The sequence below is a fragment of the Stylophora pistillata genome, chromosome 5 (genome assembly GCF_964205215.1).
Source record: "Stylophora pistillata chromosome 5, jaStyPist1.2, whole genome shotgun sequence".
In the NCBI taxonomy this organism is placed as follows: Eukaryota; Metazoa; Cnidaria; class Anthozoa; order Scleractinia; family Pocilloporidae; genus Stylophora; species Stylophora pistillata.
In genome coordinates this window covers 1,233,737-1,255,806 of record NC_142523.1, presented here as the reverse complement: position 1 = coordinate 1,255,806, position 22,070 = coordinate 1,233,737, and the positions used below count along the sequence as shown (strand labels likewise).

At 40.2% G+C, this 22,070-nt stretch overlaps 2 protein-coding genes across 5 annotated transcripts; one reads left to right on the top strand and one right to left on the bottom strand.

Annotated features, from left to right (window-relative positions):
* Nucleotides 1-493: 493 nt before the first annotated feature.
* LOC111330776 (transient receptor potential cation channel subfamily V member 6) lies at nucleotides 494-15,822 on the top strand. Of its 4 annotated transcripts, none has more exons than XM_022935719.2 (18): nucleotides 494-730; nucleotides 2,188-2,503; nucleotides 2,894-3,107; nucleotides 3,654-3,812; nucleotides 3,936-4,090; nucleotides 4,899-5,045; nucleotides 5,697-5,778; nucleotides 6,388-6,503; nucleotides 6,773-6,889; nucleotides 7,792-7,902; nucleotides 8,620-8,771; nucleotides 8,888-8,997; nucleotides 9,333-9,424; nucleotides 9,984-10,109; nucleotides 10,800-10,835; nucleotides 11,528-11,716; nucleotides 12,261-12,306; nucleotides 14,797-15,822. In XM_022935719.2, the coding sequence occupies exons 2-18, from the start codon at nucleotides 2,213-2,215 to the stop codon at nucleotides 14,808-14,810; spliced, it is 2,157 nt and encodes a 718-aa protein (XP_022791454.1). In that variant the 5' UTR covers nucleotides 494-730; nucleotides 2,188-2,212; the 3' UTR covers nucleotides 14,811-15,822. The 4 variants fall into 4 exon arrangements, with proteins under 4 accessions (XP_022791454.1, XP_022791453.1, XP_022791452.1 ...); XM_022935718.2 differs by having other exon boundaries at nucleotides 12,261-12,310; XM_022935717.2 differs by lacking the exon at nucleotides 12,261-12,306 and having other exon boundaries at nucleotides 499-730; nucleotides 2,192-2,503.
* LOC111330777 (uncharacterized) lies at nucleotides 15,397-21,538 on the bottom strand. Its single transcript, XM_022935721.2, has 7 exons — nucleotides 21,227-21,538; nucleotides 20,513-20,697; nucleotides 18,224-18,317; nucleotides 17,942-18,119; nucleotides 17,309-17,337; nucleotides 16,660-16,901; nucleotides 15,397-16,432 (listed from the first exon to the last, which is right to left on the bottom strand). Exons 1-7 carry the CDS (start codon nucleotides 21,438-21,440, stop codon nucleotides 15,833-15,835), a joined length of 1,542 nt encoding a protein of 513 aa, XP_022791456.1. The 5' UTR covers nucleotides 21,441-21,538; the 3' UTR covers nucleotides 15,397-15,832.
* Nucleotides 21,539-22,070: the final 532 nt, after the last annotated feature.

Here is a 22,070-nt window from a genome sequence, read left to right as displayed (position 1 = left end):
TTTATCAATTAACTTTCCTTCCCCCGCAACGCCGAAGGTGCTCTTCAGTCAATGTTTGGAGAGTAACACGGGTGATGAAAATGTCTCATAAATGCGCTCAAAATTCATTTTAAACTCGTGCGATATGACCAGAATGTAAATCGTTAGCATCTCAGAAAAAATATTTTTGTCATTGTTTTTTTTTTCATCAAGTTGTTTCGGTTTGTTGATTTCACTGTTGTTTTTGTTGTTGACAGCTATAAAAATAGTATTCAAATAGTATTGCGTCAGTCACGTGACTGAGCTCCTAAAGCTAGAAAGCGATTTTCGCTTTCGGAGGTTCAATTGAATATGAAAATGTCATGCTGATTTCCTGAAAACTCATTACCGGTATCCGTAGTCAATCAACAACGACCCGGGTCACTTAAAATTCTTATCTAAAATTGCGCAGTTTGGCATTGTTTCACCACAATTGTGTTCAGAGGGAGGTGTGACTATGACGTAGTACGCTCCGTTCACAGACAACTAAAATGCAAACATAACGTAAGCTATTACTTATTCAGAAGACGGCCAGAATTTTGCATATGGTTGGCAGCTAGCATGGCCATCGAACAAGATCAGCATGCTTAGCATTAATCGAACGGAGCGTGGCTTAAATGTCTTAAAGCGCGAGAAAACGAACAAAATTCATTGTACTTTCGTTAGGATGGCCTTTAACAACAGAAAGGAAACCTCGCCGATATCTCAAGCCGTAAGTATTGATTTATATTGGTTGTACACTCGATAAAAAAATTGGATTCGCTGGTAGATTTTTCATTCATTCCTTTGCATTGGCATTGTACTTTGAAGTCGACCCTTCGTCAAGTATATGTGGGTTTCTACAAAAACACATTTAGGGTTAAACCTTCCAACTGTATTTATTTCCCAGTTTCGACTACTTTCTCATAAGAAATACCACATTTGTTACGTTTAATTCGCATCCGGATGTCAACAGCTTTAATTTCTTTAATCGCTGGACATATAAGACTTTGCGTAAGCAGTATTTCTTTCTCTATGCCAGTTGAATTTTATACCACAACCAGAAAGGTAAGTTTACAAAGTGCATTTCAGGCCCTCTGCTAACCGGTCATAGCGAAGACCTAAATTATTAAAGTTTCCAACAACTCGTCAACTCGATGAAATCTATTGCTGAACGGCCGAAATTGCAGTAGTTACTTCCACATTGTAAAATTCACGCTTCGAATCTGAAAAATGTGCTTTGTTACGTTACGCGGAGATTGAGTTTAAACAATAGATACGTATATTTACGTAGATCCAAAAAATAACGCTCAAACCGAAACCAGGTCAAGTCTGACGTTTAGCTAATATTCTAAAAAACTTCCTGTTCTTTGTTGAAGAATTAGTCACATGGCTCAATAGTTGCTAGGCAACCTTAAATACTCAGAATGATAACCGGTAAACATTGCTGATTGAAGTTAACAATTAGATAATTATTGTCAAATTCGAGGCAATGAAGGACGAAGTGACTAAAATAATCGAAAATAGGACCACGTTTTGATGGTGGACTGGCTGTATTTCAACAGTTTTAGTCTAAGTTGTACGCCTTCCAAGTTCAAATTTCCGAAAGCCGTACTAAACAATAAAAGATTCCTGTGCTGGGAAGCATGACGTATCAATTTCACGCTATATGCGTGTACGTATTGCAGGAAGCGAAAGAGACGTGTTTAAGCGAAAAAAGAAGATACACTTTTTGGATAGAACCTTTCTAAGGGTGTTGGGAGAGCGAGCGCGCTATCTATTCTTCCTTCCTAATTCTTAGTACTTTGAGTATGGTATAGATTTTTAACTACGTTAAGTGTGCATTTTTGGCCGGAACTTATAGACATCGTCCTTTTGTTGTGGCGAAAGACAGTTTGACAATTATATGCCTGGCAGCGCCTGTGGGCAAGATGGATCCCTCTTGATTTATCGGAATTGCCCGCTTAGATCCCGCGCAAGGAAAAAATCGTGTGGAGTGGAGTTGCCCAGTTCATTCTTTTGGGAAAACGTCGGTAATAAAGTTGCCTTCGTGTTGGCCCATAAAAAGGCAAACAAAGAACTCGGCCAATATCTGGCCATCTTGACCTCACGGTCGGTCAATAACGCATATGGAAATTATTCTGCGGAATGTTGATTTTTAGACCACTTACAGCTATTTTTACTTCATAGGTAGAACTCCTAAATTAGAGGGGTTATGGGCAACTGCGCTCATAAGGCACTCGGAACAAGGTCCCTCCTAGAGGAGGACCAAGATGAGGCATGGAAGCGTCAAACACGAGGAAAACTTGAAAACAAACTTTACACGTTTGTGGACCTCAAAGGCCTGGAGGGAAGCACGGAATTTGTCAAAGTCTGGAAGGAAAGCGGCAAGTTAGGGTTTGTGAAAAAACTTAGGGATGAAAAAATTCTCTTGCCTTACTTATATGAACATGGAGAGGGAAAAGTTCCTACTGCTGAAGAACTCAAGGAATGGCAGAACTCAAAGGTATCGTTATGAAACAGTTCACGATCCTTCATAAATTGTGACTGTTCAAAATGTTTGACTTCAAATTAAACGATGAGGAGTTGGGCGGCTGGCTGGGGTCTCTGTGTTTCATTGTCTGCAAAGCGCGTTGGGTATGTTCCATCTTATCAAATTTTCGTACCCAAGATTGCCGTGGTTAGTCTGTGGTACTCTATGTCCCGTTAGATTCTGGCCTGTATCGCTCATATTTCGAATGCACATGATATACATGTATTTGTTGACTTAGCGCGTTCCAGCGTTTCTTTTCGGTTCCTTCGTTTCTTCGTTGTTGCACTCTATCCTTTTAAAGCCAAAGTACCCAGTATCAGACTTTCACTTAAATAGATGTTAACTACGTGTACCACTCCCCAGCCCGAAAGACACGGAACAGCTGAAAATCACGATGATCCACATCATGCACCTCGCAAAGCTTGCTGGTCGCTTGCACACCGCGGGACACTGGGGGAGACAGCGCTGCACCTGTGCTTCCTTACTAACAATATGATCATGACAGAGATGGCGCATGCTCTGTTGAACTTGTATCCTGCAATGGCGCTGGACCAGTACGAAGGCCACGAATATTATGGTAAGGAAAGACGTTTTATCCGATCCATTTTCTTTCCAGCACAGAGGCTAGTATTTTATAAGGAGCCTTCGTAAGAGAACAGAGTATTGAAATAAAGCTTGGAAATTATAGCGAGAAAGTACGCTCAAGAAACTCGGCGAAAGTTCCGAGCAATATATTGGAAATGTTCTTGGCAGAAAACTTAACCTAACAAACTTGTACTAAGCTCGCGATGAGGATTATGCCTCATATCCAAACCCTGGCTTTTACATACTTTTTCAAGTATCTAGAGGCTTCCTTGGTTCGCCCCATCCATAAGGGGATACTATCTGCCATAAGGAAACTAGTTTAAATATTTGGGGGCGAGCTGTGAAATTTTTTTTTATTTTAGGGAGTGAACTCGCAAAGATGATGGTAGGGGGTAGAATTACAGTGTGGAAAAACTTCCATAAACCATTTGTCATCAGCCCCACCATTATTTCCAATTTTATTTCACAAAAGTTTGCATAGGAAAATTAACAGGGGAGAGGTACTGACGATAAAATTAGTTCTTGTCCCTTATTTCAGGTGAAACGTCTGTTCACATTGCAATCGTAAATGGAGACCTGGAGTCACTCAAACTCCTGGTTGGTAAATATGGTGCAGATGTTCACGCACGCGCACGAGGTAGATTTTTCATGCCAGAAGATTGCAAGGATAGAATGAAAGCAGAGACAGATTATGATGGTGAGTGGAAAGAACTGCCCCCCCCTCTCCCCTCGAGGAAGAAAACTATCCTTAATAAGATATAGAGATATGGGGCCGTAGGTGTGTCAATCGTTCTGAAAAGTGCGTGTTTCCAACTGACAGGTTATGCGTACTACGGTGAGTACCCAGCATCCTTCGCTGCATGTTTCGATAGCAAGGATATGTACGATTACCTTATAAGGAATGGCGCAGATCCCAACAAGCAAGACACCTTTGGCAATACAGTGTTACACTTGTGCATCATACACAACAAAATAGTAAGTTAGTATACAATTTAGTTTTTTCACAGCTAGGACTCCAGGTTGTTCGAGGATTGGTCAACACTATCGATGGATAATTCTCTCTCCGGGGGAAAGCGCAGTACGTTTTGTCAACAGTTACCCACTAAATAGTGATTTACCTGTTAGACAACAACTGGACCCAGATGCATACATTCTTCATATTTCTACATTTAACAGATGTTACCAAAGAAGAAAATTTTGATATTGTAGAGTAACTGAATCAATCTTGAAATTTCAGCTGGTTCGCTCCAACTACGCTATGTAAATTACTGAATATCTTGCGGCAATGTCTTTACGTCTATACTTGTAACATTCAAGACGGAAATGTTAAAATTGATACAATTTAAAACAACAAATGATTTAAGGTTTTCAAGTCACCCTTCTATTCCTCAAGTTAGATTTTAAATTGAGATTTTATCAGTGAGGCTTCAGACCCGTATAATTACCATATAAAATTATAACATAACCAAAGTAAAGCGCGCGCTCTGATTGGTCAATTTAGCGTCCCCCATTTGCCCATGGGTGTACGCTTCTGACGCGTGAGCAAATGCAAAGACTATTTTTCCGCGCGCGCTTGTTTTTTCTGGTCGAGTAAGATTTGTTAAATAAAAGGGGACTCTTTAGCTATAATTTATCAATGTTATGTTATAAAACAAATGGTAAAACACCACAGCGTACACTATTGAGTTATGGATGCACGCGGGAGGTTGCTAAGCACGACGACTCTAGCTGTGGTGTTTACCATTTGTTAAGCGTTACATTCAACTTCTATTTCTTCTTTCAGGACATGTTTCTTCATGCTACGCGAAGGAAACACAAGATCTGCGGCAATACGTTCATCAAAAATAAACAAGGATTTTCCCCCTTAACACTTGCCGCTAAACTGGGACGAAAGGAGATGTTTTATGAAATTCTCGAGCATCAAAGCATGGTAAGTTATCCTGGCTTAACAACTAGCAAAAGTTCGTCCTTCACACCCTAACATCAGTATGCAAATTCTCCATACTGTTCTCTATACATTTCTTAAGATGCTGACAAGGAGAATTTGTATAAAAATCAAGAGTTTCTTTAGTGGGTGATCACTTCCTTTATTCTTGTGATCTTAATGTGTGATTCAGGGTGATATGTAGACATAGCCAAGCCTAAAAGCGGAGCGCGCATTAATTTTCCCGCACGTCTCAAGGGCACAACGCCTTGCCCTGGCCAGGATTAGAACCCGGGTCGTCCGACTCGGAGCACAGTGCGCTGACCACTGGACTACTAGACAAAGCCGTGGCGTTGGCGTGCCCGTGGTACAGTTGACTGCGCATGCTAAAAGTAGCACCTTGTTACGGACGCCCGTACGGTCCTAAGTCCAAATTTTTTCGGCTTGATGGGTTACTATTACTACTACCATTGTGTATCATTATGGGGCTACGCTCTGCGAGCTCCGCTAGAAGGAGAAATTAGATGCTAGTCACTCTTGGTGGTTAGAGTGTTTAAAATTTAAAGGATTGAACCAAGTCATTGTTTTAGTATTTCAACTAATTTATTTTGCACCTTTTAATCGATCTTAACTCTCGTCTGAATTAATTTATGCAAGGAATACTGGACATATGGACCCATAACATGTTCGGGATATCCACTGGAGGGTTTGGATTCCATCGACAAGAATGGTAAATCTGGTGAGTCAGATAAATATTGGAATGGTCTAAACATCTCATCATTACTTTACTTAGATTTAGGCATATATCGAGAGCGTATATGGCAAGAGTTTTTTTTTTCACTTATTAGTGCGCGTTTTGATTGAGTGCCGTAAAACGAAAGCCCAAGTTGTAACAGAAGCCAAGGCTCAAAGTAAAATTAGCAAAATGCTTAAAGCGCGGGAAACACCATGTGACCGAGCTGTGATCGCCTCTAGTTTTGAATTTGATTGGTTAAGAAAATGGAACGATTTCTCTGAACCAATCACAGAGGGTAGTGAAGCAAATCAATAACAAAGCCGGATTATTTACGAGGTTAAATTGAAAATTGATGTAACAAAATTCGCACTCACTGACACAGTATACTCTCCACACTCTGGATCTTTTCTTGTCTCGCCTTCGAATCTAGCCTAATCCTCAAGCTAATGTCGTCTTGGCCGAGCCTGGTACCTATTGCGAGTCTTGACGTCGCCACAAGACGTTACTTTGGGAGACACACCGTTCTCTTGCATGCCTCCTCACCTCTTTTTAGCATCAGCGCGGACAGACTGAATTGAGGATGTTCTGTTCTATTTGATCTGTCTATTTTAGATGATGAGTCAGCATTACTTATTACACTTAATGGAAAGACAAGCGATCACTTGGACATGCTGAACAGCGGTATCATATATCGCCTTTTGGAAGAAAAATGGAAAGCTTTTGGAAAGGTAAGAACGCTTAACTCAATTGGAGAGGTCCTTTGTTCATGCAGACACAAAATTTCTTTGATTTTAGACAGGAACCACGGCCCTTATTTCTTAATTAACGATGTAAGACTCATTCCTTTAAATAGAGCAATGCACAAGTTGTGAGGCAGGATAGCATGTGAGGGACTGGGACTGGAGAGAACTTGAATACAGTGTAACACAATGACCTCCGCCTTAATTGTTGATCGGTAGCATATAATGAACTCTGTTGATTTTCACTTTCATTATAGGGAAAGTTCTATCGACGATTGGTTTTCGCAGGACTTTACCTTTTGGCTTTCAGTTTGGCCATTTATCTTCGTCCACGACATCTTGATCCTACGAGAATAGAGACTAGAACTGATAGAGTAAGTTTCCGCGAGTGGATTGGCCAATGCTTTTTACTTCTCTCCCACTTCGTATTTAGCACCCACGTCAGAGGATAGTCAGTGAATTAGGGCGCTTGCCCGGATACGTCAAATTAACTGAACTTATTTCTAGTTTGAAAGGGAAAGGAATTTTTCTCGTAAAACGTATGCACTGTAAATTCTCGTTTAATACAATTCCTTTTCATCATGGATCTCATTTTCATCGACAAACAAAATCTATCTCAATATGAGATCGGGGATATTCTTTACGGGGACTTCTTAGACAACAGATCTCTGTACGAGATACCATCTATACACCGGTACTGGTCTGTCGAAAGCTTAACGCTCTAAAGGCTAGCTTTTCAGAATGCGTTCGTTATATATATCTTATTAACCAAGCGCGAGGGCCATACTGGGAGAATATTGGCCCGAGGTCTTGACAGTACGGACCGAGCGCAGCGAGGTCTGTACAAAAAAGACCGAGGGCCGATGTTCTTCCAGTACGGTCCCGAGCAAGCTTGGTTAATAAGAGATTTATTATATGACTGAAGTTCAAAGGGACACAAGTGTGGTATCATTCGGGACCATTCGGGACCATTCGGGACCATTCGGGACCATTCGGGACAGTGCCCGGTCCAATACTTAGAGAATATTGGACCGGCAATAGAGCATTTTGATTGGTTGATTTTAGTTTTTGGCCCTCTGACTGCCCGAGTCGTGTAATAAATAACTTAATTGGTCTTGATATCCTCAGCAGTCCGGACTAGGAACCTCCCCTCTCCTTTCTCCTCTGTCTTCAAGCATGACATCAGAAAAGTAGTCGCTTCTCGATGCAACTTTGTGAGAGCTGAACCTTGTACAGGCTTATTTAATGACTTTTTTTATCACCTTTTTTTAATTAGTTACGTGTTGTTGCTGAAGGTTTCACAGTCCTTGGTGCGTTTATCTACTTGGTGCTGGAAATCAAGGATGTGTTGATAACTCAAGGAGTTCACACACAGATAACAACTTTGGTATGAAAGTACTAATAATGTACTCCTGCCCATCCAACAGAAAATAAAATTCATCCATAATTTAACAATCCCTGTTTGATAGAGCAGTTTTCAATTCAGTTTCGAAAAACCCAAACCAAAGTAGTCCCAGCGAACCAATCAGAACAAAGGTTTACATTAAAATTAACCAATGAAAACTCAAAGTGAAACAATCAAACTGCATGAAGTGCGAGAAAGCGCTTATGACCAAGACGCAATTGTTTTATGTATTGAATCTGATTGGTTGAGAGGATGGCGTGAATTTTCTGGACCAGTCACAGAGCAGATCTCAGTAAACTCAGACACTCAGTTGAAAACTGCTCGAAATGGTTAGTGGATTGGTAGTAACCTTCGTACCAAAAGTTCTCATGGTACCCTATGATATAAAAGTGCGCATTAGAGGATACAAAAACTGATCCTTCTTTCTCCTCGCTCGGTTTAGCCTATAATATAATGCTTCATATTCCACAGTGGTTGAGCCAATCAGAACAAAATAAATTTATGATCCACCAATCCACCAAGTATCTCTCTCAAAAATGGTTCGAAAATAACCGAAGTTTAAGGTGCAAAAGACACAGTAGTGGTGTAGCCGTCGCGACATGGCTTAATAACCAAATAAGATTAATATTTTGATAATTTGATGAAGAAATTATTTGGAGCAGAGGTTCCCTACAAATGTTAAGAAAACATCTTTTGCAGCGTGACGCGCCAGGCAAGGCGATCTTTTTGGTATCCTGTGTTCTTGTCATCCTTGCGTTACCATGCCGTTACCTGGGAGAACACCAGGCCGAGACAACTATGTTAATTCTTGCTGCTCCTATGGCCTGGTGCTACTTGCTGTTTTTCTGTAGGTGAGTCACAAGTAACTGTGCGTGATGGGTAAATATTATTAAGTAATGAATAAAATTTTTTATGGTAATGTTTTCTATAAGATACAGTAACTTCTCTTTCTCACCTTAATTTGCAGAGGGTTTGGAGCAATCGGTCCTTTTGTAGACATGATCTACAGAATGTGCGCTGGAGACATGTCAAGGTTCTTCATCATCTATATCATCTACGTAGTGGGGCTTGCACAAGGTGAAACACCTACAGCAATATGCGACGTTTATTTACCAGTTTTCGGTGTAACAACAGGAATAAACTGATGTTGTAGTTTCTGTATGGTACATACTAAAACAATTATTCACCTCAGTGTTGGTGAACGTGGAGGATATTTACCTCTTCTTCGGCGAATAACTGTTAAAAACCAATATAAGCTAAGAGGGTGTACAACTCGTTATAAAAACTAATTGTGGGTAACGCTCGATGATACGTGTTTTCATTCGGTTTCGTATGAAATTGAGGTAGAATTAAACTGTACGCAAGTGAAACTGGTAACTATTTTTTTAATCTCGTATCTTTCTTTTTTGAAGCCTTCTCACACGTTATGAAAGGAGTGAACGGATTCGGGAACGAAGGATACACCATCATGACGCTAATGCGCATGACATTCGGCGAGTTTGACGTAAGTTGCAACGCAGTCGCTCCTAATGAACATATTTATTCACTTTCATGACCATGTATAGAATCAACCATCTCCATTCACGTCAGTGCACAATTGCATCACATTAACTGAGAAATCCTTACAGCATGAGGGAGGATTGTCAAATGACCCCAATTTAATGGCTTACAGGAAACAGCACGAGTTTTCATTGCTCAGTGGTCGAACCTTCCACGTGTTTATTGGGTCTTACGTTCTCCTCCTGGCAAAACTCGCAATTTCTTCTTTCAAATTATTCCATAGTCACTTCCTAGAAAGCATCTTTCTTTCGGAAGTTGTACTTTACAGTTATTGTACTTATTTATTATTTTTGTTTTTTGGTTCTATCATGTCCTAATTATGTCTTCGTGTTCCTGTGGTATTTTTAGGAAGCTACTAGTGAGTTCAAGAAATGCTGTTTTCTGAGACTGCACCTATACACCTCCATGCACCCCCATGTTCCTTCGACAGTCGTCACAGAAAATATTAAAATGGTGGTTATGTGTCCGTAGTTTCTGACTTCTGAACTCTTTTCTCTCCCCAGTTCTTCACGTTCGAGAAGTCCCGGCATCCTACATTGGCCAAGCTACTATTTTTCTACTTCATGTTGTTCGTCACGGTTTTACTCATGAACATGTTGATTGCCATGATGGCAAACACGTATCAGAATGTAAGTAAAGAATCGTCTGACAGAAAAAATGAGTCTTTAAAAATCCTTGAGGAGCTTGAGTCTTGATCGAATGGAGAGATGATGGCAATCTCGCAGTCCCCCTCCCTCTCCGCCCAAGAGTATAAATGTTTACCGGAGAATTGTCGGGTAAACCTGAGAAAATGCCAGTAGGGAGACCTAAAAAGAGAATGCTGGGGGATCGTGACAAAAATTCCGGGGAAAGCCTGACAAAATTCCGGGGATAACGTGATAAATAACTGATGCAGGGAAACCTGAAAAATGCCGAGGAGAAACATGAGAAACCTGAAAAAAGCCGGGGGAAACCTGAAAAAATGCCGGGGTTGGCCTAAAAAATTCCAGGGGATAACGTGACAAAATGTCAGGGGGAACCTGAAAAACTTGTGAAAGAAACCTGACAAAATTCAGGGGGGGGGGGAAACCTGAAAAAATACCAGGGGAAGCCTAACACAGCGCATTGCGGTCACCTCTAATCCTGGGGGAGTGCTAATACCCCTAATCAGTACATTCCGCGGAAACCGTGATAAGCCCGAGCAGCTATGCAAGTCAGGTATTGTATGCAAACTTCAATTACATATTAGACTCATCTTCGTTTCTGTTTTTTCTGCTGTCTTTTTTTTATTGTTGTTTCTCATTCTTCTTCTAACATTTTTTTTACTTGTGGTGTGATAGATTTCGGACCGTTCGGCAAAAGAATGGAGAAGACAGGTGAGGTCTCAGATTACCTTTAACTGACTTTTAGTTTGCAATTTCACAAGCTGAATCCCCCTAAATCGACTTTGCCGAAACCAATACGTTTGTATCCGAATGCGGAGAAGGTAACACGAGTCTTAAAAGTAAATTGAACAGTTTTGTGGCCTAAACTCATAGCAGTTCCGAATTTCTTGAAACATTTAACCGAATCCGAGTTAAAATCCGAATGTGTTTATCCCTTTACAACTTAAACTCAGAATGCATACTCTCCATACTGTTCTTTATACATTTCGCTAATGGCGATGTTATCAAAGTTCACGGAAAAAACAGGATCTCTAAATTACGTTAAAAACTCAGAACACAAAGTTAGTGACAAAATTATTTTATCAATGCCGTGTTTGACCTGTTCGGGAAATAACTCCCAGGCACGTGAAACGGCTTCACATGAATAACGCACTGCAAAAGTAATAGAGATCAAACTGGAAGACTTTATACAGTCGTTAGCACATCTTAGACACACTTAAAAAAAACTTTTGTTTTTCCACCAAAGTTCAGAAAAATAAGCGAAAGATAAATAGAGATTCTGGCGCAAAAACAGTCTGAAGTTTTAGCGAACCGAGAAGCAGAGTACAGTGCGCTGAGATGACCAATCGCGGCCGCATATATATTGATAATACCCATGATAGAGATTTTTTTTTTTTTTGTAGTGGGCTCAGATTATTATGGTATTAGAACGTTCAGTAAGCCCACTGGAGCTGATAAAGCTACAGGATAACTACTCAGTTAACATGGCAACGGAAGGAAGTGAGGAGAGGCGGAGAGGATTAATGGTAATCAAAAAGAGCAGCTTGCCGAGCAAAGCTGACAAACGGAAAGCCGCTATCTTGAATTGGCAGGTATGTCTTCATCTAAAAACATTTCATTATGCTACATTTTATAGACAGGCTGCTTTCGACATTTCCTGTTTTGAAGTATGCAGGGTACTCTTTTGACCCTGATGATTACTTTCCCTTACTATACATCGGAAGATGTTTGGTTGCATTCCTTGTGGAAGACTTAAATGCTTCTTTGTCTCGCTTTTGAAATGGCAAGTAATTGGATGAAATCGAGGAGATGACCTCAGAACCTGTCTTACTAAGCACATAAATCTGCTATCAATTTAAACTTCTTGTATAAAGTACGAATACGTTAGGTCTATTAGCCAACAGAAGCGTTACTATAGTTGAGTAATACTTAAGAGTGATTTTGATTCAGGAACTTTCTTTAAATTTGCAATAAAAGATAAAACATAAGTTAGTTTAACTGATTGGGGAAGTATATCTACGTGTATCTTGAACATTTTTGTCAAAGGTGGCTTTAACAGATAACTTTACTATTCTAAACCACAGCTCTTTATTTCGTTATAATTAATACGATTAAACTCTAAACATTTAACATTAGGCTGCCCTCAACGAGCTGAGATCTGTGCAGGCCGACTCTGAAGGAGGCAGGTAACATCATTCTTGAAACAACCTGCACGCCATTTCACCAGCAACGTAAACTTCACTCACGCGCACTTGCCCGCAGAACAGTCCGCTTCCGCATGAGCGAAAGTCGCACGTGTGTGGGTTGTCCCACATGGATGTGATTTCGCGGTCAGTAGGACTGTTTTGTAGTCAGCACTCAATTTCAAATTATATGTAAAAGCTTTAAGTGCATTGATAATTAACTTGTGAAGAGAGTAGAAAAGAACAAGACAGCGGTCGGGCAAAAATTGGTGGGAGTCAAGCAAAGAAAAGCTTTCCCCGAGAACCGAGACCACCTTTTGTTCTCTTTCGCTTTTTCCAGCATGAGAGCTCGAAACAGGCTGAACGATTAAACCTTTAAAGTGCTACTGAAACGAAATTTTTGTATCTGAAATTTTTGCTCTAACCTGTAGTTTTGAATATGGTGATCATCATGAGATAATTTGCTTTGGCCAAAATGAGGCGAAAGATATCTTTTTTAACCGTTCAAATCAAAAATTTTACACAAAACCATGTCCGGGCTCTGGTACCGAGCGAAATGGATTGATGACGTCACTGGTTGTGTTCACTCCGATAGCATGGTTTATTTCACTAACTATTTGTTTGTATTCGTGGGCGAAGGAGATGGCAGATATTGAAGTTTTGTTAAGTGAATCTTCTTCTGAACGAAGCGAAGTTGTCTCTAGTAGCGAAGAGGAAGATGGTGCCGTAAAATGGGGTTGACAGGCCTACACGACTCCCCAGCGTGTGTTTAGAGTAGCCTATTCAAAGTTTAGCCCTCACGAGTATGTCTTTGAGCGACCGCCCTCTTTTGTAAGATACAAGCGGCGGATTTTTTTATAGTTCGCTCAGTAGTGGTTGTGTTTCTATTAAATGCCAGTTTTTCATGAGAATTTGCTTTTTGTGTGGCACTGAGTACGCACATCAGGGATTGCGTCTTTTTCGAATCGTTCGCCTTTGTAGATGTACAGCCATTTTCTTTACTGTCTCGATCGTTAAGTTGTCTTGATTGCTTTCAGCTTGCGCCACGCGCGCTGATTCGATCGTACTACAGCTCTTAGTGTTCAGTGTTACAGCCGTTTTGGCTCGTTTTTTTTTTTTATTTCGGTATTAAAACAACCGATTTCACGTTCATAGAAGAACATGATCGCCTTTACTGTTTCTTGCTCCGCGTTGTTAAGGATTTGCTTTATCTCATTTTTTAAATCCTCGTCTGCTCTTATTTTGGCCCTCGCCCTATATTGTAGGGATTCTGGGCATGTTCTGCTTGGCATTTAGTACAGAGGGATTTGTTCGTTATCCTCAGACTTGCCGAGTAGATCATCTTCAGTGGCGGTGTCGTATGAGGCTTCCATGTTTTCTTCATTCTCTGAATGGCATTGCTTTGGTCTGGCGCGTTTAGTAGCCCATCTGCCGTTATAATGTCTTTTCGACATTTTCTGTAGATGGTCAGGCAAGACCGCGGTTTCGATCCTAATCTTGTGGATCTCGTCAGTTGCCGATTAACTAAATAGACTGGTAGAGATTCGTTGTCGGTATCAGTCGGGAATTTTGCTCCCTATCCAGACGAACCTCTCGCAGATAGCCAAGATGCCGATATGGCCGCCGATGAAGAAGAAGAGGATGGCATTTTGCCCGAAATCCTCTTTTTCGGCTTCCCAACATGCAAGCCACACTCCATGCTTTTACCCTTCTTTCACAGAAGTACACAACCAGTGACGTCACAGGGCTGTTTTGGCCGCGCCAAGATGGCCGCCAATTTTGATCTCAGCCGGTCAACTTCGAATTGTTTAAAATGTACTTTCCGCTATGCATTGGCCCAAAAAAAGTACACAGCGTTTGCAAACAACGTTCAAACTCTATCATATTGCAAAAATCTCGGATATGAAAATTACGTTTCAGTAGCACTTTAAAAGCTAAGAAAAATCGAAAGTTAATTTAAAACTGTAAAATTAGTTAAGTTAAGTCTAACATCCGATTGGTAGAGAAGGTTTCGAGTTTTTCAATCAAATCACAGAACATAGTTGAGCAAACCCGTTGCAATCCAGGGTTCCTTTCGACACTCCCAATGAATGGAATGGCACAGACGACCATCACTTTAACAAAAAAAAAAAAAAAAAAAGAAAGAAAAAAGGAATATGATTTTTAAAGGAGTTACGATATGACACACAAAGTTGCCGTTAACCGAGAGGGAACTATAATTAGTCATTTTCACACGACAGAGGAAAAATAAACAAACAAATTAAGAAAAATTAATAGGTCAAAAGATTATTGGATAAAGACAATAGCAAGACGGGCAAGGATGGAAAAGATTTACCTGGATTGCATATCGACTTGACAGAGACCATTGAACTTTCCAATTGTACATATACCTTGGCCTATCATAGAAATAGTACGGTAATTTACGCGCCATCTTTTGTTTTTAATTGCTTGGTTTTCAAATGGTTAATTTCTCAATCTTTTTCTCCCAGATTCTTGGAATTGACTCTGTAAAAAACAAACTTCAAGAACAGGCGACTAAAAGGCACCTCACACCAGTATCGACGTGAGCCTCACGTGAACACCATGTGGTTAAGTCAGCACGCGGACACTATGACGTGGACGCACAGAAGCTAAGTCGCTAAATGAAGATGGATGGAAATGTGCAATGGTTTTTATCTCTAGAAGACTTTCTCGAAAAAAAAAAAAAAAAAACTGACTGAATTCCGGCGAGATTTAGTGAGGGAAATATCGCATTAGAATGGACAGAGGATGCAAATAAGAAAAAAGAACATATTTCCTTATCTGGGGAAAAAAATAAAATGAAATATGATTTTTTTGGAACATTGATAGTCTTGATACACTGATACATGGACAACTGAAATGTCCGTTCAGCATTTTGGTATATAAAGTTAGCACTCAGTATTAACTTTTTTAGGAAAATAGGTAATTTAAATGATATATGATAAAGTTTGGGAAGCATACGAAGTAATATAAAATTTTACAGTTTAAATGTTGTCGCAATTTAATATCGAGTTATTTTCAAATAATAGTGACTCGTCAATATTAGGAAATTTACAATATGATCAATATTTTGTGTTTTATCGTATTTATGTCATATTTTTTTTGTATGGTACCCATCTTTTAATGTATGATAAACTGATAGATATATTGACGCGGGCACCCCTGCCTCATCTTTCGAAACTAACGCGAACGTAAAGCTTGCTATCGAGAGGTGTTGCGTTACAAAATCGTCATTTGAACTTTAGAAAAGGAGGCCGTAAGTTTCTAGGGAAGCTGTGGCGCTGCGTCTGTCAGGGGTATATAATCAAGACGATTTGGTTTCATCAAAGGAGTTAATAATGTAAAGAATTACTTAAGCTGACGTTTCGAGCACCGGCCTTTCTTATACCTTCTGCTATACGCCTTTAGAAAAGCGCTCTAACGCACAGTCAAGTTCTCATGATTGAATTTCGAATTACTGGACAATAAAAATTACAAGAATTCGTCTCTTGCAATTTTATCTTTCTAGTCCTTTGGGTCTTCAAAGACATCATCATCCAGTGGAACTGCGCTACATTCATTTGAATATTCCCCTCTTTGGCCAGCTACGTTGAGACTCTTTAGCTCGCCTATAACTTTATGCATATGGTCCACCCCAGATTCTGGTGTAGGATTTGGTCGCTCTAGGACGTAATAAATCGGTTCCTTTTTAGTGCTGTCAACCTCGACAGTCGTGCGAGTAGTTGCAGCCTTAAGTTCTTCGATGACGCCTCGCATCTGTAGAGGAACCGTGTTGGATCCTTTTGGGTGCGTGTTGATGCAGGCAGGTCCCTTTTCAGCCGTGGTCCCCGAGCTCTCCAAGACGTAGTACAATGGCATACTCGAGGACTTATCGAAATGACTTGAAGCGCCTGCTTGGTACTTATTAGGGGAGAAGGGAGATGCGTCAAGTCGAAGTGGAATTACTGATTGCGTCACATTCAGTTGCGAACCGAGAGGGCTTCTTGGGGGTTGGGAACTAACCGAATAACATTGATCAGTTTCTGAAGGACTTGAGACACACTGCCTCAAGTTTTTCGGGTTGAGGTCATCGGATTTTCTTTGATCCTTCATGTGTTTTTTATCCTGTGGGAAAAGAAAAGGTAGACAAACACTGAGGAAGAAAGTTTTAAGAAGCGATGACACTTGTCACTGACTGGATAGCATGAAAGGTCCTGGGTACCAACGAGAATTTTTAGGAGTAACTTTGAAATACCGAGTAGAACATGGGTACTATTTCTTCCCAGGTCTCTTTTCTTGCAGCTAAGAAGCCATGACTAGATTGCTGGAGCAGAGCATCTTTGTGTTCCTACCTGGTCTAAACCTTGGTACTTATGTGTCTGGTTCCGAACAAGACCTTCGTAGCCTTCTTGGTCTACAGAAACACCTTTCCTCTCATCACATCCTTCTTCGTTCTCCAGATCTTGATATTCCTTACTCGCTCCAGGTTCCCTTGTGTTTTCGACAAGTGGCTGGTACGAGTCTTGAGTTGGGCTTAATGCGTCGTCTGGCGCAAATTCCAAAACCTGCAGACCTCGCTGATAGATAGGGTTACCTACGGAGATAGACATGGTTGCGATTTTCGATGCAGCTTTCCATTAAGTGTCTTTAGAAAAGAAAAATCAGTGCAATCATGACATTCAATCCGTACAAATACAAATATCACAGATGGCTCTAAGTGTGTGGGTGTTATTATCTCTTACGTCATTGCCTCGGCAAGCTCAAACTCTGGACAGCGCTCGTGACGGAGTCGTGCTTTGTCACTAGTTTGGCAACCGCACATTTTCTGATTGGTTGAACAGATGGCGCGAATTCTTAGAGGCGATCACAAAGCGCAGTGTATCAAAATAAAAATCAAAACAAATCCAGAAAATTTTTGACATTCAATCAAAAACATTTCAAATTACTCTCCGTCAGCGACATAAAAATAATAATAACAAATACCTTTGAACTAATACGTACCCACGGTGTTTCCTACTTCTTTCGTGCGTCTATGGAGAATACCGGCATAACATACAGTTTTACAAGGCATAGTTAATCATATGTATAATTCCCTATATTTTAACAGTCAAAGTTGAACATAGAACTAATTTCAATCACACCCTAGTTGGTGTTTTATTTGGTATGCACGAAAAAATGCAGCTTCTTATTTGAGCAGCTCTTTTTGACAGCCTTCTAAGCAAGACGCTGCAAAACAACTAAATATGTTTGAAAAATTGCGTTCGATTTGCCATATTTCACAAAAGTATTTCCGATCAGTCTTGATCTGAGATCGCAAACTTGCGACTGCTCATGGTAAGGGAAGGATCACGCATCACGATGTCTTTAACGCGAGATTCTGCGTGAAATCTGACGAGCCGGCTCGTCAAGTATCTCGCGGCTTCGAAGCTTGCGCGCAGATTGAGCATACGTGTATAAACTTGCCGCGTAATCTTTGCTCTACGGGAAACCGCAAGGAAAATTGGGAACGTCAAGCTTTACCCTAACCACCTACTGCATGTCAACAAATTAATATTTGTATCTACAGAGATAAACTTATACAACACTGAACGAGTAATAAAACGCAAAAAGAGAGGCATCCTTTTCAAATCTTACCCGCGTTTTTCCATCAAACAAAGATATAATACCGCACAAAACAAAACTTCCAGCAGCAAGAATGTCACTACCACACAATATGTCAGAAGATGATATGTTTCTGCTGTTTTTTTATTTCGGAATTTTGTTCCGGTGAGGTTGACTCCAGGATTTGTTGATGAAATACTCGCGCAAGTACCTTGAAGGGAAGTAACAACATGATTGTCGAGGTGATTTGATTTTTAAGCTCCTCCAGAGCGCAAGAAAACTGAAGATAAAGATGAATCAAATTTAAACTTTTACCATTAAGTTGCCTGTAGTCGTCCCATCTGAAGCACGGAAAGGCTTCTAACGAAACGTTTCGTATGCTAAACACGAAGATTATATCAGTTTGAAGCTGTGAAATGAAGAAAGCAGAGAAAAAATCATTTAGGCTCAAAGCAAAAAGTTAACCCAACTCGTAAATTGCTTTATCATTTAACTAAATAATACACAACTAAGTCGCATTGCTCATGCAAGATTAGCTCTACAGATCCGCCTAAACATCAGTATGCATATTCTCCATACTGTTCTCTATACATTTCCTAAGGTGCTGACAAGGAGAATTTGTTTGACAATCAAGAGCTTCTTTAGTTGGTGATCATTTCCTTTATTCCCCTAACCTTCATGTGTGATTCAGGGGGGGATATTGAAAAGAGACATTAAATGCTGGTCATTCATATGGACCGAAGGCTTCCAAGCTGCCATTCATTTCCTTGTAAATGAACCTGATGAATGAATTGGCCTGTTACAGTCGAACCTCGATTATCCGGACTTTTCGATTATCCGGACTTTTTCTCTAGTCCGTTTTTTTCCTGATTATTAATGAGCGTTGATCTTCCAAACTTTATGAGGTAAAAAAATTCAGAGATTATGTCTAAATTCAGGAAAAGTGCGTTTAAAACAGCGCATTACCTCCTCCGCTTTCAAAAGATCGAGCACGCAGAGAGTCATCGAAGCAGACTTTTAGAATTTAAAGTGTGTTATCTTTATTTCTTTTGGTTGCAATGAAATATATGAAGTTCATATATTTTGAACTGCAGTATTAGATACGTATGATGCACGATCCTCGCAGTAGATAGCGCTATTTAAGCAATAGCGAAAATCAGACCTGAAAAAAAAAAATCAGGCCCGTACGGGATTCGAACCACTGACCTCTGCGATACTAGTGCAGCGCTCTACCAATTGAGCTAACAAACCAACTGGGAGCAGGCCGTTAAGTTGATTCGTAATAATGATTCGTTAGCTCAATTGGTAGAGCGCTGCACTAGTATCGCAGAGGTCAGTGGTTCGAATCCCGTACAGGCCTGATTTTTTTCAGGTCTGATTTTCGCTATTGCTTAAATAGCGCTATCTACTGCGAGGATCGTGCATCATACGTATTTATTTCTTTTATTTACATTATTGTCTCATTAATATTCATATTTTCGATTATCCGGACTCTCGATTATCCGGACTGATTACCTCAGTCCCAATGGGTCCGGATAATCGAGGTTCGACTGTACCGTAAATCCTCTAATAGCCCCCCCCCCCGAATTATTATTTCAGGTACTTTGGGGTGGGATGGCTTATTAGAGGGGGTAGGGCTTATTAATTCAGCCCGATGTTCACTACCAGGGTACAATTTTACATTTTTTCATTTACCTTATTGGCAGAGTCAAAATCCTCAGTAATCCTCAGGGGTGGGTGGGGGGCTTAAAGAGGGGGGAAGCTTAATGAATGTCTCCTTCTAAAGGGGGGCTTATTAGAGGGGGTGGCTTACTAGAGGGGGGTGGCTTAATAGAGGGGGTGGCTTATTAGAGGGGGTGACTTATTAGAGGAGGATGGCTTACTAGAGGGGGGTAGCTTAATAGAGGGGGTGGTTTATTAGAGGGGGTGGCTTAAAGAGGTCTTTGTCTTCCATTTACTCAGCTTGTGTGGTCTGCACTAAATGATTTTTATCTTTAGAAACTTAATTTTGGTACACCAAATCTAATTATCCAGGTTTACAATATGTTTAAAATGTTTCAAAATGTTTTCTTTTCATCTACTAGAGGGGGGTGGCTTAATAGAGGGTAGCCTGCAGTGCAGGCGGATTTTGGCGGGGCGAGTGGATATTCCCATCGATGGTTCAGGCCGCCATCTTGAATTAGAAAAACAGTGGAGAGTTGGGCGAGGTAAAAAGTTTACCAAGCTAATTCTCCCAGTCTGCAGCGAATCCAACATGGCGGCTAAACATTCGAAAGATGAAAAGCACCAAAAATGCCTGAACTGCAGGCTAAATAGAGGGGGGCTTAATAGAGGATTTACGGTATATGGTGATAACGCATTTCAATAGAGAATCTCGAGTCTATTTTGTCTTTTCCAATTACCCTTTTTGTTTGATCGTAAACTGATTTCCATCACTTGTATATCACGTAGTACATCACGTACATCACTTGTACATCATGTAGTAACATATGTACAGATTAAGTCGACAATCTCGATTTGAACACCACGTGTATCAAATGAGTAAGGAACGCTTGCAAAATAGTCTACACATCAATGATGTTTTGCAGCTACAAGTTTTCTCACCTCAAGTTGAACTTCAAAGCTATCTGAAAGACTGTTTAGCTTCCCATATGTGAAGTTAGTCATTTGATTCAGAGTCTTGTTGCAGCATATCCGGGCAATGCATTTTAATGTCGCATTTTCAATGTTTTGCTGAAGGGAAACTTTGAACAGTGTTTGGTTGATTATCAATAAGGACCCCAGATATTCTAAAAATAAAGTCAGAAAAAAGTTAGGTCAGCAAAATTTCTTTTGAGATGAATTAACGAAACCCACTGAACACGCGGAAATTTGCTTTGTCCAAAGGGGTGAACGGAGAACCGTTTCATTTTTGAACGAAATCTTCTGTAGCATATCGATAAAGAAATATTTTTTTCTCTCTTTAGGAGTAGAGAGGCAGGATAAAACGAAAATGAAACAACGATGAACAATTAAGGCTGGGACAGATTGTCACGGATTTCTAAACCTGAAATCAATGAGATTTTTATGCCAAATTATTCCAAATGAACTGAATGTGACGCACCTCGTTAAAGAATAAAATCGTGACCCGAGGCCGTTATAGCGCATCCTTTTTGAGCAGGGAGTTTATGTACAGCCACTTGAGATGATCCTCACGAAACTCCTTATATTTCCGTTACCGGCTGCTAAGTTTTAATTACGAATACTTCCTGCTCTGTAAGTGCCAGTCGTGCAAAAGATAGAATCATGAAATTAACTACAAATTAATCTGAAACTCACCTATTTCTGGATCAAAATTAGTAACCTGAAATGCGACAGTAGAATCATTTATGAAACAACAAGTGTTGCCACAACTGGTTTCCTTCGCAGCGGGACAAGAAAGCTTCTTGCATATGTTCTCCGTATTAATGCAAGCTGCACTCACGTTGCAAATCAACATTGTTGTCATGAAACCTAAAACTATAACGATTGTGACTTTAAGTTGTACAAACATGGTATTTTTTTAAGCTTGAGAACCGGAAAGAACTGTGAAGTGCTCTCTAGCACTGACCCGAAGTTTACTCAACGGAGACGAAACCGAAAATTTTGAGAAGTTCCTGTTAATGCTAACATGGCTAAAACTTTCGAAAGACATTGGAAACTAAAATTACAATTGAAATACCGGATTTATTTTCTTTTGCCTCAAGCTGCTTTCTACGCCAGAGCAAGTTTCTCCTTTTAATTTTTCCTTACAATATCCCCCCTGAATCACACAGAAAGGTCACGAGAATAAAGGAAATAATCAACAACTAAAGAAGCTCTTGATTGTTAAACAAATTCTCCTTGTCAGTACCTTGGGAAATGTAAAGAGGACTGTTAGGAGAATATTAATATCTATCTGAGAGGCGCGAGGTATTAAGTTTCCGATCAGGTTTAAGCTGAAATCAGGAGCTAAAGAAAATTGCCGGAAGTGGGCTGCGCACTCTAACAGAAAAGTTTTTTTTAAATGTTCTTCTGTCTCCAGAATACAGAAGTGATCGGTAGAACAGAAAATCGTTTCTTTTTTAACAGCACAATTGTGGAAAAAAACAATGATAAAAAGCTAAACCGTTTGAAAGATACAGCATCATAAGAAGACATTATT